Here is a 16,504-nt window from a genome sequence, read left to right on the forward strand (position 1 = left end):
TGCCACCACCCTCATGTTCCCCTGTCCTCCCCGGAGCTGGGGTTGTTCCTGCTGCCCCGTGGCAGGTAAGCGTGCACCCCTGCATGGGGGAGTGGCTCCCAGTGCAGCTGCTGGGGTCTGGGGTCTGCCTTATGTCCTGGGGACTCTTCTACAGACCAAGGGGGACAGAGCAGCCCAGCCTTGCAGCAGGAGAAGGAAGGGTTGGGTCCCCTGAGCTGTCCCCTTTCAATTTTGGGTAATTCCCCCCCAGCCTGGCAGGGAGGGGGATGCTGGGCACTTGGGTGGGTTTGGGGGGGCCAGGGGAGGTGCTGAGCCCCATGCGTGGGTCCTGGGGCTTGCAGAAAGCTCTTCCCTCCCCTCTCCCCGCAGCCCCCCGCAGCTGAGCCCTGTTTCTCCGGTCTCCTTGGTGACAATCTCATCGCTCCTCGGCTTCTCTCCAGCACCTGAAAATAGCCGCCGAAAGTGGAGATGCCTTCTCCCTTCCCTGCTGCCAGCACCCGCTGGTGGCCAGGCTGGAGCCAGGCTGCCCGGCTCGGCACAGCTGTAAGGGCCCAACCCCATCCCACCCCCTGCACCGCTGTGGGACAAGGGACACCCGGTACCAGGGCAGCCACTCTGTCCTCCTGTCACCCCAGCCCTGCTGGCCTGTCCCCAGCACCAAGCCCCCCCTCCTTGACCTCCCTTCCTTGGGGTGGCACCAGGGGACAGGGATTTTGCTCCTTGCACCCCATCACGGGCCAGGGCCCAGCTGTCCCCCGGGAGTCAGCTGGAGCCACTTTGTCCCCTTGGCCCAGCAGCCACCAGCCAGCTCGCCCACGGCTGCTCCCTGGCCGCCACGGCAGCCGGCCAAGGGGATATTTGAACCTTCCTGAAATAGAAATGGAGCCGGGAGCGAGCGGAGGGAGGGCGGGCGGGCGGGGAGGGGGTGGCCCGGCGGGCGAAGAAGGAGGTTCCCCGGCCATCGTGGGCTGTCCCCACCGTGAGACCCGGAGTGGCCGGGGACGGCTGAACGGCAGCAGGACCCCGGGCAGGGGCAGGGTCGCGGCAGCAAAGGGGGACAGGGGGTCCCCAGCTGCTCTGGCTGCAGCCCTCCTCCAGCGTCCCCAGGGCCGGCCCTGTCCCCGGGGCGGCGGCCGCCCCCCTCCGGCCCGGTGCCGGGGGGTCGCGGGGTGGCGCCGTGGCTTCGGGCGCTGCACGGCGGTGGCGGCGGTGCGTGTGTGTCTCCCCCCCCCCCCCCCCGCGGTGGCGGTGGCGGGGGCATGGCTGGCATTGCTCGCTGACACCCTATCTGCCAGGGCCCCGCCAGCCGCGGGCCCAGAATAGCAGCGCTGCCCCGCAGTCAGCATGGAGCGACTCCCCGGCCCCACCGCGCCCCAGGTACCGCCGGGGCGGGTGGGGGGCCCGTTCCGACAGTCCCCGGCTTGGGGACAGGCCACCCTCGGGGTGGGGGGACGTGAGGGGCTGGCTGGCGGCCCCCTTCGCACGGCCAGGCAGCCATGGGGACAAGGACACGGAGCACAGTCTGACCCGCCTGCCTGCTCCTGCTGTCCCCAGCCCCTTGGGAAGGGTTGGGGGGTGTTGGCATAGAGTTGGCTCTTCCCGAGGTTGGCTCTGGGCTCCTTAGGGAGCAGTCCCCGTGCCTTTGTTATTGTAGGGTGGCTTGTAAACATTGGCTCTGCCAGCGGGTTTGTGGTCCGGGGCTGCTCTTCCCACCGCGTGTGCTGCTTTGTTATGGTAGGGTCTCCTGGGGACCAGGGGGCACGAGGTCAGCCGAATGGCTGTGCTCACCTCCGTCCCACCTGGGGCTGCCTCCCTTGTTATTGTAGGGTCTCCCAGGGCAGACCTGGTCCCTGGAGGGCAGGTGGGGCTGGCAGGGCTCCCGGCACGGGAGGAAGCGGGACCGGGATTTACACCTTGGGGTTGGAGAAGGGAGATGATGGGTGTGTAGCCGCTGTGGGATGCACTCGGCTCTGATAATGGAGAGAGGAGCCAGGGGGTCCTCCCTCCCCTGCCCTGATCTGAGGACCCCAGCTGCACCCCACAGAGTGTGGGGACAAGCTGGGTGTCCTGGGCTGGAGCCACCAGAGGCAGCAGGCTCTGGGGGTTTTGGCTGGGGGGGGACACACGACTCCACAAGGCGATGGGGGCTGAGCCCAGCCTGCATTCTCACCCTGAAAGGATGGTCCCCTCTGCCCGGCTTGAGGGGGGGCTGGGGTAGCTGGGTGGGTGCAGACAGCACCCATGGGTGGGGGAGAGGCTGGGCTGGCTTCTGCTGATTCCCCCTCGCTGTGTGTCCCTTCAGGTGTCGTTGCTGGATGCCACTGCCCACCCCGAGGAGAAAGGTGGGTAGCAGGCAGTGCTGAGGCACATAGGAAGGGGGGAGCTGGCTCACTCATGCAATTAGCATGTCGGTCCTCTGCCCACCCTGCCCATACCCCTTGATGCCCCACTCCTCAGCTCCTTCCCAGCAGTTCCTGGTGCCCCCAGGCTGGAGAGCCTGTGGGGAGCACCCTCTCCCTCAGCATCCCCCCTGCTCCCCTCAGGCAGGAGGGCACTATGACCCGGCAGCTCAGCTCACCAGCCAGGGCCGGGGGGCGGGGGGGGTTGCCCACAGGGTTCCCAGAGGCCCTGTGCCCCAGAGAGGATGGGGAGGAGGAGGAAGAGGAGGAGGAAGAGGACAAGCGGAGGAGCCCGAGACCTGTCACCTTCACACTGGGCAATGAGATGCTGGGGCTGGGCCCGAGCCCAGAGAGCGAGTTTCAGACCCCTGACGCTGAGGTCTACATGCACTTCCTGAGGAGCCACTGCTGCTACGACGCCGTCCCCACCAGCTGCAAGCTCGTTGTCTTCGACATCTCCCTGGAGGTGACAAAGCAGGGGATCAGCAGGGAGAGGCAGGGCAGGGAGCAGGCTCAGGGATGCCCTGACCCCCTTCCAACTCTTCCGGCAGATCAAGAAAGCCTTCGTGGCACTGGTGGCCAACGGGGTGCGTGCCGCTCCGCTCTGGGACAGCAAGAAACAGAGCTTTGTGGGTGAGTGCTGGCAGCGCCACCTGACCCCTTCCCCTGCCTGGCAGCAAGGGGTGTGGGCAGCGCTGCCAGCCCCATGTGTCTCCGCAGGGATGCTCACCATCACCGACTTCATCAACATCCTCCACCGCTACTACCGCTCGCCCCTGGTGAGTGTGGTGGGGAGGGTGCGGAGGGTCAGGGGTCAGCATGGGGCAGGCATGGGCTGTCCCCACCTCTCCCGGGCCCCTCTCTTCCCTCTCCTGGTCCCCTCTTCATCACTAGGCCATAACTGGGGGCTGCTCTGGGCCAGCCCAGTGTCTGCTTGGTGCCCCTCTGCCCAGCACCCAAGATGTGGTCCGCGATCAGGGTGATGGGGTGGGATGCCCGGGGAAGTGGGAGTGCCCCAGAGCCCCCTCGGTCCTCCATGGGGCCACCATGACCAGGGCATCTCCCTGCCCTCAGGTTCAGATCTATGAGGTGGAGGAGCACAAGATTGAGACCTGGAGAGGTAAAAAACTCGGGGCAATGGGGGTAGCTGGGCTGGGGATGTCACACAGAGCACGGAGCTGGGCTCCAGGAGTGCGGGATACCCCCTCTCCCACCTCTCTCCTTTGGCAGAGGTGTACCTGCAGGGCTCCTTCAAGCCACTGGTCTACATCTCCCCAAGCAATAGGTGAGGACCTACCCACTGGGAGAGAGCATATCCCATTGGGGCGTGTGGCTGGGATGCAGCCCTGTTTCCCCCATGGTGTCCCTGTCACTCGCAGCCTCTTCGATGCTGTCTACTCCCTGATCAAGCACAAGATCCATCGCCTGCCCGTCATCGAGCCCATCTCGGGCAATGTCTTGCACATCCTGACACACAAGCGCATCCTCAAGTTCCTCCACATCTTTGTGAGTGCTGAGGCCGCGTGTGCACACACACGGCGGTTGTGTAGGGGCACAAGCAAGGTTGTCAGGTATGTGTAGGTGCCAGCCCTGCCCTGCCCTGGCGCAGGGGTCCACCATTCCCAAGCCGCGCTTCCTGAAGAAAACGGTGCAGGAGCTGTGTGTCGGCACCTTCCGTGATGTGGCCGTTGTGCCTGAGACCGCCCCCATCTACACTGCCCTGGAGATCTTTGTGGACCGCCGCGTCTCTGCCCTGCCTGTCATCAACGATGCTGGTACCTGGGGAGGGGACCAGTAACACCCTCATCCCCCTCTGCCGGTGGCTCCGGCCCCATCCCCACCCAAAACCCCCCTCCTGGCCCTTGGGCTGCCCCTTGAAATGCAGAGGGAGCACGGTGGGTGGTCCCCAGGGCCCCTTCCCCAGCCCCTGCACTGTCTCTCATTGCAGGGCAAGTGGTCGGCCTCTACTCTCGGTTCGACGTCATTGTGAGTACCCTGTGTGTTTGCATGCCTGGCACGACCGTGGCCCCTTGCACACTGCTGGTGGGGTGCTCACACTTGCCTGTGCCCATGCAAACATGCCCCAAGTACGCTGATACTCGTGCCAGTGTAGATCTGCCCTCTGTGTCACTGGGGCTTGGTGTCAGCACAACGGGGTGTGAGGACACGTTGGGGCACTGAGAGGAGCCACCTCTCCTGCAGCACCTGGCAGCCCAGAAGACCTACAACAACCTGGACATCAGTGTGCGGGAGGCGCTGCGACAACGCACCATCTGCCTGGAGGGGGTCCTCACCTGCTACCCCCATGAAACAATGGAGGACATCATTGACCGCATCGCCAAGGAGCAGGTGAGCGGCTGGGATGCCTCATGCCAGCGCCAGCCCCCTGCTGCCTGAGCTGGCTGTGATGCTCTGCCTGCATCCATAGGTCCATCGCCTGGTTCTGGTGGATGAGAATCGGTACCCGCGGGGCATCGTCTCCCTCTCCGACATCCTCCAGGCCCTTGTGCTCACTCCTGCAGGTATCGATGCTCTTAACTCTTAGCCTGTGACGCTCCATCTTTCTCCACTTGCACCCTCCATTTCTTTCCACTTCAGGTAGGTAGGCGCCATCCCCTGCCACTGCGTGCCTGTCCCCTCCCCGCTGCTGGGTCACCCCCACCTCCCCGCTCGGGCCATCGGCCTCCACCTCAGCCAAATCTGCCCCAGGGGATGGAGGAGGCTGAGGTTGGGGTCCAGCACCCCAGGTCGGGGTGGCAGGACCTGGATGCTGCTTGTCCCCGAGGACACAAGGATCACAGGAGATACCTTCCAGGGTCCTGATCCCTCGTGTCCATGAGGAAGGATGCCACAGAGACACCCCCAGGTCCCCACCCAGGCAGCATGTGGGATGCAGGTTTTGCAGGTCCCTGCGCTTTGGCCTGGATGAGGGTTTTAGTCTGTGATGCACCCCAAGACAAAAGCTCTTTTTTGACCTTGTCCCTCCTGAGGCCTGAGCCCCTCCAGTGCCATTCCTGGGGTGGGGGGAGACACACAGAGGGGACAGACCCCCCCCCCACTCGCACAGCCCAGACATGCTGCCTGCCACTAGCTGTGTATACAATGTGGCTGACCCATTGGCCATGGCTGGCAGAGCCCACTGCCCCCTCTGCCCATGGTGGCCCCGAAACTGCTTGTTATGGGGATGGGGCTCACTCCTGTGCTGCGCTGGGACTGTGCTGCCCGGCCACCTGCGCCTGGCTCTGCTCACCCACTGCCTGGTGAGTCCTCACTGGTGATGGGTGGGCATGGCACTGGCACCCACCATGGCACCCATTTACGGGTGAACTGTGGAGGAGCTGGCCCCAATGTCCAGCTGCTTCCCAAAGGTAATGATGCTTTTTTGGGGTGATGGTGGAGAATGAGCTTGGGCCACTCCATGCCACCCTTGTGCCCACCCACTCCCCCAGCAATGCCCAGTTGCTCCGTGGAGAAAGGGACTGGGGAGGTCGTGTGTGTTGACACACCAGCTGTGGGACACACCTCCCCCCATTTCCCCACCACGGTGCCTTCACTCACCCCATCCCTGCTGCACACAGGGGTGGCTGTGCCGGGAGCTGCTGGGGGGGCCACTGGGATGTCCCCCTCCAGGCCAGCGCCCCCCTCCTACTCCAGGGCTTGCACCCAGGGATGGAGGCAAGACCCTGCTGTCTTCATGGCCACCAGGGCAAGTTGGAGGGCCATGCCGCAAGGTGCCCAGCCCAGGACCAGTGCCTGCTGGGGACTTTATGGCCTCACGTTCTCTCTTGCCCCTCAGGCATCGACCGATTCTCACTCTGAAGACACCAGGGAAGTGCCGTCATCTCGTCCAACACAGGGGTCTCTTGCATGGCCCTGGGGCCGTGGAAGGAGGCTTGGGCCCTGGAGGCTCTCCATGGGGAGGGCCTGCCTGCCTGCCCCGGTCCTGGGGCTCGTCTTGAGTCTGGGGCCAGATCCTGCCGGCCTCGGGGAGGCAGGGAGCAGGGAAAAGGGGACCCGGGGGTGCCTCCCGCCAGCGAGCACACAGTGAAACTCAATGGGCACCGTGCCCGAGGAGCCATGTCATGCCCACAGCTGGGCACGGGGACCTGCATGGCCCCAGAGGACACGGCCACCCCTCTTCCATCCTGCTGCCGGATTCAAGCACTGTGGCTGCGGCTCCCCCGCGGCCAGCATGGTCCTGCCGGCAGCACCCGGTGCCCGGTAGCGTAGGCTGAGCTGCACACACAGGCTTTGTTGTAGGGTCACGCAGGGCTGGAGCATCCTGGCAGAGGCACAGCCTGTGCCGGAGCTGGTGCCGGGGCGGGCACTTGCATGGGGACCCTGTGCATGTTTTGGGGTGGGCGGGGGGGGGTATTTATTTATTTGCTAGTCTGTTCAGCTTTGTTGTAATAAATAAAGCAGCCTGCTCCAGGAACTGCTGCCCCGTTTTTCTGGGGTGCAGTCGGGCATGGCTCTTCTGAAGAGGCAGTCTGGGGAGGCGATGCCAGCTGCTGGGCAGAGCTGGGGCACCCAGCCTGGGATGCCCACCTGGAGCTTCAGCGAGGGTGGTGTGAGCAGAGGGTGGCACGTCTGCCCATCGGGGTAGAGCCAGGGGGATGGGGACATTGGCTTACCATAGGTCATATAACCTTGATGGCTCCACCGTGGCAGTGGTTAGTGGTTCCCCTCAGGGACATGCTGGGCACAGCAGCCTTGGTGCCAGCAGGGTTTCTGCCTGCTGCTTGCCCCCAGTCCAGCTAGGCTCACCAGCAGCAAGAAGGTGAGGGGGGGGTTCACCATGGGGGTGTACTGTACCCCAGTCCTCCAGGAACTCAAGCAAGTAGCAACGCATCCCCTGCCTGTGGCTGCTGCCAGCTCTGAGCCCCTGCAATGGCCCTGAGTGACAGCCAGATTGGGGACCGGGGGAGCCGAACTGATGCTCTCTGCTGATTTGCCTGGAGCGAGTCCTGCCCCCGTTCCCGCGCCCCCATATCAGCATCTCGGTGAAATAACGGCTGATAGCAAAAGGTCTCGGGTGCTCCACACCCCCCCATGTGGCGGCCGGCCCTGCCAGCGCCTGGTGGTGACATGATGCCAGCACTGAGTGGTGACAGGCCCCCTCCCCATCTCGGGGGACATGCTGTGTTATTGCTCTGCTTGCCCAGGGCCAGGGCTGGCTCCAACCCCCAAACCCCCTCTGGCAGTTCAACCCTCCCCAGGGAGGCAGGGGGGAAACTGAGGCACGGAGAGGTAGCTGAGGCCAAGGTCAGCTGTTCAGAGAGGACCCAGACATCCTGGCTCCAGGCACAGATCCACGCGCAGCTACACAAGGACGGGACGAAGGAGACACCGAACGGCTGCAAGCCCCCTCCCCGCATACCCCCCCAACCCCGGCAGAGCTCCCGGCTCCCCGACACAGCCCAGCTGGGCACGGGATGGGGGGGGAGACATAACCCCTCCCAGCATGTGAAAGGCACAGCAGGTCCCCAAGCCTCCTGCTGATTCGGGGTAGGGGGACACTAGTGCCCCAGGGGCAATTTGGAGGCATCTCTCATTCCCCCCCACCTTCCCCACAGTGGGGCTGGGAGCCCCCCCGGCCCCAGTCAGGCAGAGGGTGGGTGCGAGGGTGGGTTTCCCTTCCTGCCCCTCCTCGTGGGGCAGCAGGGGTCCCCGCTTGGTGCCCAGGGTGGGTGCGCAGTCAGGGGGCCCCCGGGCGAGCAATGAACTCCAGGTTGATGGGCTTGTCGGCCACCAGGACGATGCGGGACACGGATGTCACCTCCACACCGCGGGGGTCCGGTCGCACTTCGAAAGCCTGGATGATCTGCAGGGAGAAGGGGGTGGCAGTGCCTCAGGGACCCCCTGAGGTCCCCATCCCAACTTGTGGCAAGTTACCCAGGGTGGGGGTATCTCTACTCACCCTGGCGAGGGCCAGGTGCATCTCCAGCTCAGCGATGCGGCGGCCAACGCAAGCGCGGACCCCGTAGCCAAAGGGAATGGAGCTGAAGGGGTGGTGGGGGGAACCATGGCCCCGGAGCCAGCGCTGGGGCAGGAACCGCTCGGGCTCGGGGAAGTAGGTCTCATCGTGGGACATCGCGTAGTGCGCCAGGACAAAGAGGGTCTGCAAGGCAAGAAGGCGGGGGGGGAGGTTAATGACCCCCACCAGGCCCCACTGAGCGCAGCAGGGGGTCCCCATGGCACGGTCCCCACTCACGTTCTTGGGGAAGAGGTAGTCTCCGATGACAATGTCCTTCTCATAGAAGACCCTGGCGTTGGTGGGCACCACGGGGTAGACCCTGGAATATGGGGAGAGTTAGTAGGGGAGCAGGACCCATCCAGGGAACCCCAAGGGGAAGGAGCCAAAGGCAGGACAAGGGGGAGCATCTCCCACTGCTCAGCAGCTGCGTCCCTCTCCCCAGGGAGGAGGTGGATGGATGTGGACCCGAGGGACTGAAATCCAGCCCTGCACTTTCTCTGGCTGGTGCATCCCCCAACATCGGGGAAGAAGGGACTGCCCCTGGGGAAGGGGCCGGTGACAGGGACCCTGGGGCAGGGGCAAGGCTGGGCTGTACCTCAGCGTCTCCTTGATAACAGCCCGAAGCATTGGCATCTTGGGGATATCCTCAGCACCAGGATACCGGTCGGCAGGCACCACGGCTTTCAGCTCCTGGTACAGGGTCTCCTGGATGCCTGGATCCCGGGAGAGGTGGTACAGGGCCCAGGACAGCGTGTTGGAGGTCTGGGGGAGGAGAGCACAGAGACGAGTGAGGGAGATGGGACCAGTACCCAAACAGCCTTGTGCCAAGTGTGGCACCAGGATGGCACCAGGCAGCCCCTGCCCTGGTGCGCAGGGAAGCCAGGGGTTAGGGGCAGTGAGCACTGGGGAAACTGAGGCAGGGAGCAGAGCGGAGAACACAGTCTGTGCTGACCGATCCCTGAGGGTTTGCCCCTGTGGGGCATCTACCAGCCCCCACAACTACCAGCCCAGAGCTTGCAGGGGCTGGGGAGTACAGCTGAGCATGGCCCCGTGGCTCCCCCACAGCACGGAGCTCAGCGGGGATCCCTCGGGTGGCAACTGCCCGGCTCTCACCGTGTCCACGCCAGCCAGCAGCAGCTCGGCCACGCTGCCATAGACCTCATCCAGGCTGAGCCTGCCGCTGGCCAGCAGGTAGCTCAGGTAGCCAGACACCTCCTTGCCCCGCTCCACCTGCCCCTCCAGCTCCTCCATCTTTCGGTCAATCAGAGTCTTGCCTGTAGGGACAGAGAGTGGGACCCAGCACTGACAAGAGCGAGGGTGGCCAAAAGGACACGAGGCTGAGGACTGCCCCACCTTTGAAGGTCCTTAGGGAATTCAATCCCACCGTGCGGGCTCCCCATCATCACCACTCACCAAAGGCAAAGATGGTGTCCCAGCTGTTCAAGTAGCGGTCCCAGTAGGGCAGCACCTTGCGGCTCCATCGGGGCAGGACAGTGGCAAAGATGGAGTTCTTGAACATGAGGTTGATGGAGTCGATGAAGCGCTGGGTCTCGGCGGGGACCTGCTGCTTCAGGCACCCAATGCGGGTCTCGAAGAGGATATAGGAGATCCCTGTGGGGGAAAGGCCTCATCCAGACCCCTGTGGGGATGGGAAGAGTGGGGCAGGGTGGGGGCAAGGGGGAGGACACCCCTACCTTCCAGGGCGAAGCGGTAGAGCAGGTTGGCCACGTCCCCCACCAGCACCCCCGAGGGGCTGCGGCTCCGCTCGTCCCGCAGCCGCACCATCAGGTCCGATACCACCTCCCCGATGGCGTCCGCGTACAGCACCGCCTCCGAGGGCTTCAGCAGCCGCTTGTTGAGGACCTGGCGCAGGCGGTACCAGCGCTCCCCTTCCCTGCACGGGGACGGGGCTCAGCACCAGGGACACGGCCGGGCAGAGGGCAGTGGCTGGCAAGTTTCCCAGTCCCTGGGGGCATCCTCCCCGCGCCAGGCTGGAACCATCCTGAGGGTCTTTCCACCCCCCCCATGGCCATGCCCTTCTGCTTGTGGGGGAACACGCTGCTTGCAGAAGAGGGAACAATGTGAGCTGCCACCCGGGGAAAGGACAGGAGCCACATGCCACCCCACAGAGCGCAGCCAGGGCAGGACTCACTCAGTGAAGGGTCCATAGGGCAGGCGTCGGGTGTCCCGGTGCTCCTTCCACAGGGCCATGTCGCTCCGCATGGGGTACTTGCCCTCCTGCCGTAGCAGCTGCTCCAGCACCACCGGGCTCCCAATGTTAATGTTCTCATAATGCCCGAAGGTCGACTTCCAGATAGGGCCATAAATGCGCCGGGACATCAGCTGGGATGCACCAGAGCACAGCAGGGTGAATGGGATGTGGCCAGCACTGTGGCAGGATCAGTCCCTCCCTGCCCCGATGCTGCCCTGCCTGTGTCCAGCATGCCCTGCACCCATCCTGGGGACCCTTCAGCACCAGCTCGGCCCAAGCTCCGACAACCCCCAAGCTGGCACCATCCTTGAAGTGCTCTGCAGGTGGCCCAGGCTGGTGCCTCCAGGTTCATGTCCTCTGCCAGCACTAAGTGCACCAGGCATTGACCCCTGGCAAAGGCTGGCACATCCCTCACCCACCCCAGAGATGCACAGAGGGTCTGGTGGGTCTTGTGGGCAAGCAAGACAAAGCGGGGACAGCAGGGACAGGGATAACTGCCAAGCGCAGGGCTCTGCTGAGATGCAGGGACATCGCAGTGTCTGTCAAAAGGTTCAAGCCCCACTGCTTCCAGCATGGCCCCAGCCATGCTCTGCTCAACCTGGGGGCAACAGTCCCTAGGTGGGTCCTTGAACCCACCACCCGATAAGGGTGGTTAATGATCAGCGGTGGGAGGGCAGGACTGAGCTGCTCCCAGGGCAGCCTGCCACCCCTGGGGCATGGCCGGGGGGCCATGGGCTCACAAGCCAGCTAGGAGACATCCACCAGCCCCGCTCTGGGTTCTGCTGGCCACAGCTCCCCTCTCCTTGGCCACACCCAGGGGTGCGATGCCTCCCTCCCCACTGGGGAGCACTGTGACCCCCGAGCGCATCCCTCGGGGCAGCTGGGCACCCCTTAGCAACTGGATCTGCACAGAGCCATGTCCAAGGGTGCTTTCCATCCCACCCAGGCACCGCCAGAGCCTCTGTGGAGCAGGGCCAAGCTCGGGGGGCTGGGGGGGACCTAGCCAGGAAGCCCTGGTACCCGTTCCCCGTGGCTGCGGGGATGCACGTGGTACAATCTCCCTTGGTGACTGACTGCATCGCAGCCTGCGCCCGGATTCAGCTGGATTCGTCACCGCGGGGAGACGTTCTTCGTGTGTGGTGGCAGGAGGAGGGGGAGGGACGGCTGCCCCGGTGCCGCAGGCGGCTTGCTGGGCGAACACGCTGTGTGGGGCCGTGGGCAGCCGTGGCCCAGGCTGAAGCCTGCCCACCGGTGTCTGCTGGCAGCCAGGACCCCGGGAGAGCAGGACTGGGAGAGCAGGGCTGACGCTGGAGCTGCCGGGATCCAAGGAAAGGCACCTCCAGAACATGTGGGCATCTGTCTGCTAAGCCGGGCCACTCTCGGAGCCCCAAAGGCAGGAGGGAGCAGTAGGGAGCTCCCATGCCTGCTCCCCGAGACACTGCTGCCCTGTGACAGCCCTTTCTCCAAACAGCAGCACCCGTGCCCAGTGCTCTGTGGTGCTGGGGAGGCCTGTTCCTGCACTCTCCTCCCGGCCGGTCAGAGCTCCAGGGCGCTGGAAGATGCCGCCTGGCTCGCGGCCAGCCAAACCCATCGCTTGCTTCATCCGACGTATGAGGAAGTGTTGACAGAAGAAAACAAACACCTCTGCCCACCCCTCCCCTGCCTGTCTGGGTACCATCTGCCCAAACACCTGCCCAGCTGCCTGCCCCCCAAACCACAGCCCCTCCGGCTTGTCATGGCCAGGGCAGCTCGGGCTGCCCAGGGATGCCAGGACCCTGTGAGCCGCCCCCGAACCTTTGCCCTCGGCTGCCCGGCTGGCCCGGGGGATGCTGGAGCAGCCCTGGGCTGGCAGGACCCTCCCGGGGCCACAAGGTTCTCTCTCTGCTGCTAACCCCAGCGTTACCCCGCGATGGAGGGGTGCTCCCCACCGCCCAACCCCTCCTCTCCCTCGCCCCACCGCCCCCGCTCAACTCCCTGCCGTCACTTGTAGGCTGCTCCCCCCCCGCTCCCGGAGCCCATCTCACCCTGCCCGCAGCACGCACCCACTCTCCCCCTCGCAAAGCCCCCTCCCCACGCGCAGCACCCTCCTCGCAGCCCACCCGGGAGCCCCTCCATCCCACGCACCCCTCTCAGCCCCCGCACCTCCACGTCCCCGTGCAGGGTCCCCAGACCCCCGCGCACCCTCGACCCCCCCGCCGCCCTCCGGGCCGGGCTGCCCCGGCGCACCTGGAGCCGGTGGGTGTGCAGCAGGTAGCCGCGCAGGAAGAGCCAGACGAAAGTCCGGAGCAGCCCCGGCCCCGGTAGCTCCTCCGGTCCCTTCAGCCGCGCCGGCCCCGCCGCCGCCGCCGCCGAGCCCCCGGTCCTGCGCGGCGGCGGCGGCGGCGGGCGGGGGTGCAGGAGCAGCGGCAGCAGCGACCGCCGGGCCCCGCCGCTCGGCCCCGCCATGCTCCGTCGGCAGCGCACGGGACGGGGCGGGGCGGGGAGGCACCGGGGGCGGCGGGGGGGCGGCACCGGAGGCGGCACCGGGGGGCGGTGCGGAGGCGACAACCGGGCACCGGCACCGGGCACCGGGAGCCGAGCATCGCGCAGCGGGTGCTGCGCACTGGATACCAGCCCCGGTACCGGGTGCTGCGTGCAGGGGATGGGGTACTGGCTGCTGCACAGCGGGGACCGGGCACCGGGCAGCGTGTACTGGGCACCTTGTGCCAGCTACTGCACACCTGCTAGCAGGCCATGGATACCGGCTACAGCGTACCGGTTACCGGTTCTAGCACACCAGGTACCATATGCCATACACTGAGTACCGTACACCGGGCATCACACAGCAGGCACTGGGTGCTAGGTACCAGGACCTGGCATCAGCATCACCCAGTGCTACGTACCTGGTACTGGGTGCCACGGGCTGTACACTACTCAATGGTACCGTGCACCAGGCAGCTCACAGCCAGCACTGGCACGGTGAGGCAGGTACAGCACCCTGGGCACGACGTAGTGTGTGGCACTGGCACCAGCACCGGTGCCAAGCATTGCACATGGGCAGTGAGCACCAGGCACGGCTGACCAGGCACCACACATCATGTGCCGGCACCGGCATTGCACACTGGCACAGGGTACCGCACCCCAGACCCTGCACACCCCAGTGGCACGAGGCTCACCACTGGGCCTGCTCTTCAGGGCTGCTGCCACTCCTGGCCTGAGCCCTCCTACCCTGCCTTGTCCCCTGCCTGTCATGCCCCTGTCCCTGCCTTGTCCCCCTGCAGCGCAGGATGATGCCACAGGGAGCTGGGTCCAAGCTGTCCCAGGACCTCTATCAGCACTTCTTCTGTATGCTGCCAGCCAGGAACCCAGATGGAAAGACCTTGGTGTGCCCAGTGTAGTAGCTGGCAACCCAAGTGGAGGTGGGTCTGATTTGTCATTGCGCCAGGGAGAGCATGGCACCAGCTCCTGCCTGACTTGGTGCAGGCCAGTCTGTCTAGCCCACAAGCAGGGCTCTGCTATGGTAGTGTCCAGAGCCATGGGTGCAGGGCATGTCCCCTCTGGCTAGCCTGTCACTGCCACCAGGTCCTGGTGCTGTGGGGCAGGGCACTGCTCTGCCCTGGTGTCACTTGTGGGGCAGCGGGCAGCCTGCCTCTGGCTAGGACATCCCAGCACTGATCATTAACCACCTTTATCGAGCAGTGGGTTCAAGGTCCCGGACAAGGTCCTGGATTCTGTGATTCTGTGATAGGGAGGGTTTGTCCCCTGTTGTCTCTCTCGGCCCTGCCTCACTGGGGGACGGGGGATGTCCCAGGCTGGTGCCCGACATGCTCCCTGCCGGCGGGGCCGGGGCTGGCGGTGCAGGATGCGGGCACCTCTGTTCCTGCAGACACCCGTGAGGCTCCCCGGGCTGGGACAGCCAAGCGTGAGCTCCTGCCGCCATCTCATGGCTGCTCACAGCCAGCTCTGCAGCTCGCCCTGCCCCAGCCGGGCCCAGAGCCGGGGGCAGGGGCAGAGCCCAGACCCCGGCCCTGCTCGGGGTGTGCCAGCCTGTCACCCAGCCACCCCGCGGCTCTCACTCCCTGCCGCCGGAGATGCGTCGGTCTCTCCCAGCCGGCTCTCTCTCCATTTCCCTTTGCTGGGCAGTGGAACCCTGCCCCCTCTTTCAGTTTAAAACCAAAACAGTAGTATTGCAGAAACAGTAAAAAGTCTTTTTCCATCTTTCTCATAAGTCCCTTTATACATTTTGGATGGCTGCAATAAGGTCTTTCCAGAGCCTTCTCTTCTCCAGGCTGAACAATCCCAACTCTCTCAGCCTTTCTCAATAGAAGAGGTGTTGCAGCCCACTGACTGCTTTTGTGGCCCTCTTTCGGACCTGCTCGAGTCTTTCTTATCCTGGGGACCCCAGAACTGGACACACTACTCCAGGTGGGGTCTCGTGAGAGTGGAGTGGAGGGGGAGAATCCCCTCCCTTACCCTGCTGGCCACGCTTCTTGTTTTGCAGTCCTAGAAACAATCAGCTTTCTGGGCTACAAGCACACATTGACGGCTCAAGTCCCATTTTTAATCCATCAGTATCCCCAAATACTTCTCCACAGGGCTGCTCTCCATCCATCCATCCATCCATCCATCCATCCATCCATCCACCTTCCCACCCATCCATCTGGCCCGTGGATGCCTGTGGATGCCTGTGGATCTGGCCTGTGCTGGTACCGGGGTTGCCCCGACCCGGGTGCAGGACCTCTCACACGGCCCTGTGGAAGCTGTACCACCGCAGCGGCTTCCCGGCCCGGTCCTCGCAGACCCCGCGGCCCGGCCGGGGCAGGGAGGTGTTGGCGAGGGGGGACCGGCAGCCCTGTTCCTTCCAGCTCCCGCCGCTAGGCTGTGCTGCCCGCCCTCCGACCGCGGGCAGCAGCGGCGGGGCCGACCGGGGGCTCCGCCGGGGCGGGATGCCAGGGCTGTGGGGGAGGCCGTGCGGGAAGCGGGGCGGGGGGGACGGGTGAGTCAGCCCCCCCCCCGAGCCGCCCGATGGAGACTTCCGAAGGGAAGCGGCTGGGCCATGACACATCCGCAGCTGGACGATGCCGCGGGGAGCCGGGGACATCGCCAGCTCCCGGGGAGCCAGGGACCCCCAGTGTGGGGCCAGCCCTGGCCCCAGCTTGGTGACAAAGCAGTGCAGGAGCAGAAGAGTGAACGCTGCGTTTATCCATGATGATGGGGAGGGTATCCTGGGGTGGCAGGTCCCATCCTGCGTGTCCCCCTCTCCCAGCGATGTTGTGACTCCACTCCTCCCACAGCCACACCATCAGGTACGACATCACCTCACCCGTGGGACCTGCAGGTGCAGGGGCAGGCACTGTTGGGACCCCCTCACTGCTGTGCCCCTCTGCAAGGAGATCCTCAACCCACCCACCACCACACACTGCTCACAGGGTGCTGCCCCCAACACAGAGGGTCCTGGCTGCTGGGACAGAGCGACAGCTTCTTTACGTGACTTATGCAGTGTCTCCCAGGAGCTGGAAACTTTTCCCAGGGCTGCATCTGCTAATCCCCCTTTGCTCTCCCACAGCCGGGGGAGCAGGATACCCCAGGGGACGGCATCCCCTGACTCACCCCCAGAAAAGCCCAGGCTGTGAGAAGGCTGAGCTCTGGGTCCCGGGAACTGTAAACAGCCCATAGCATTAAACTGGAGATGGCCCATCAAGCCAGCTGTGTGTCACCACACTGTCACTGCCTGAGTCATGAGCCATGCTGGGACCAGCGGAGCTGCACACGGGGGACATGGAGAGATCCAGAGGGATGGGGACATATCCCAGGCCTGCAGCCAGCTGCTTCTCTTCCACATAGAAGGTTCAAGTGGGACCCTCTTGTCTTTCTCCCAAAGGTCCCTATACCCTTGTTTCTCTCTGTCTGACCCCTCGAATCTGGGCAGGGGCTTGG

The 16,504-nt window shown here is 64.9% G+C and overlaps 2 protein-coding genes across 2 annotated transcripts; one reads left to right on the forward strand and one right to left on the reverse strand.

Annotated features, from left to right (window-relative positions):
* Positions 1 to 1,344: 1,344 nt before the first annotated feature.
* On the forward strand, positions 1,345 to 6,829 carry PRKAG3 (protein kinase AMP-activated non-catalytic subunit gamma 3). The gene is made up of 13 exons (XM_074145918.1): positions 1,345 to 1,377; positions 2,303 to 2,342; positions 2,615 to 2,865; positions 2,951 to 3,032; positions 3,120 to 3,178; positions 3,474 to 3,519; positions 3,630 to 3,684; positions 3,779 to 3,905; positions 4,009 to 4,174; positions 4,348 to 4,385; positions 4,602 to 4,748; positions 4,828 to 4,997; positions 6,196 to 6,829. The coding sequence occupies exons 1-12, from the start codon at positions 1,345 to 1,347 to the stop codon at positions 4,942 to 4,944; spliced, it is 1,161 nt and encodes a 386-aa protein (XP_074002019.1). The 3' UTR covers positions 4,945 to 4,997; positions 6,196 to 6,829.
* An 822-nt stretch (positions 6,830 to 7,651) lies between these two features.
* Positions 7,652 to 13,033, reverse strand: CYP27A1 (cytochrome P450 family 27 subfamily A member 1). Its single transcript, XM_074145706.1, has 9 exons — positions 12,815 to 13,033; positions 10,529 to 10,719; positions 10,071 to 10,270; positions 9,790 to 9,987; positions 9,490 to 9,650; positions 8,972 to 9,138; positions 8,614 to 8,695; positions 8,320 to 8,520; positions 7,652 to 8,223 (listed from the first exon to the last, which is right to left on the reverse strand). The coding sequence occupies exons 1-9, from the start codon at positions 13,031 to 13,033 to the stop codon at positions 8,098 to 8,100; spliced, it is 1,545 nt and encodes a 514-aa protein (XP_074001807.1). The 3' UTR covers positions 7,652 to 8,097.
* Between the last annotated feature and the right edge of the window lie 3,471 nt (positions 13,034 to 16,504).

The sequence above is a fragment of the Numenius arquata genome, chromosome 3 (assembly GCF_964106895.1).
Source record: "Numenius arquata chromosome 3, bNumArq3.hap1.1, whole genome shotgun sequence".
NCBI lineage: Eukaryota > Metazoa > Chordata > Aves > Charadriiformes > Scolopacidae > Numenius > Numenius arquata.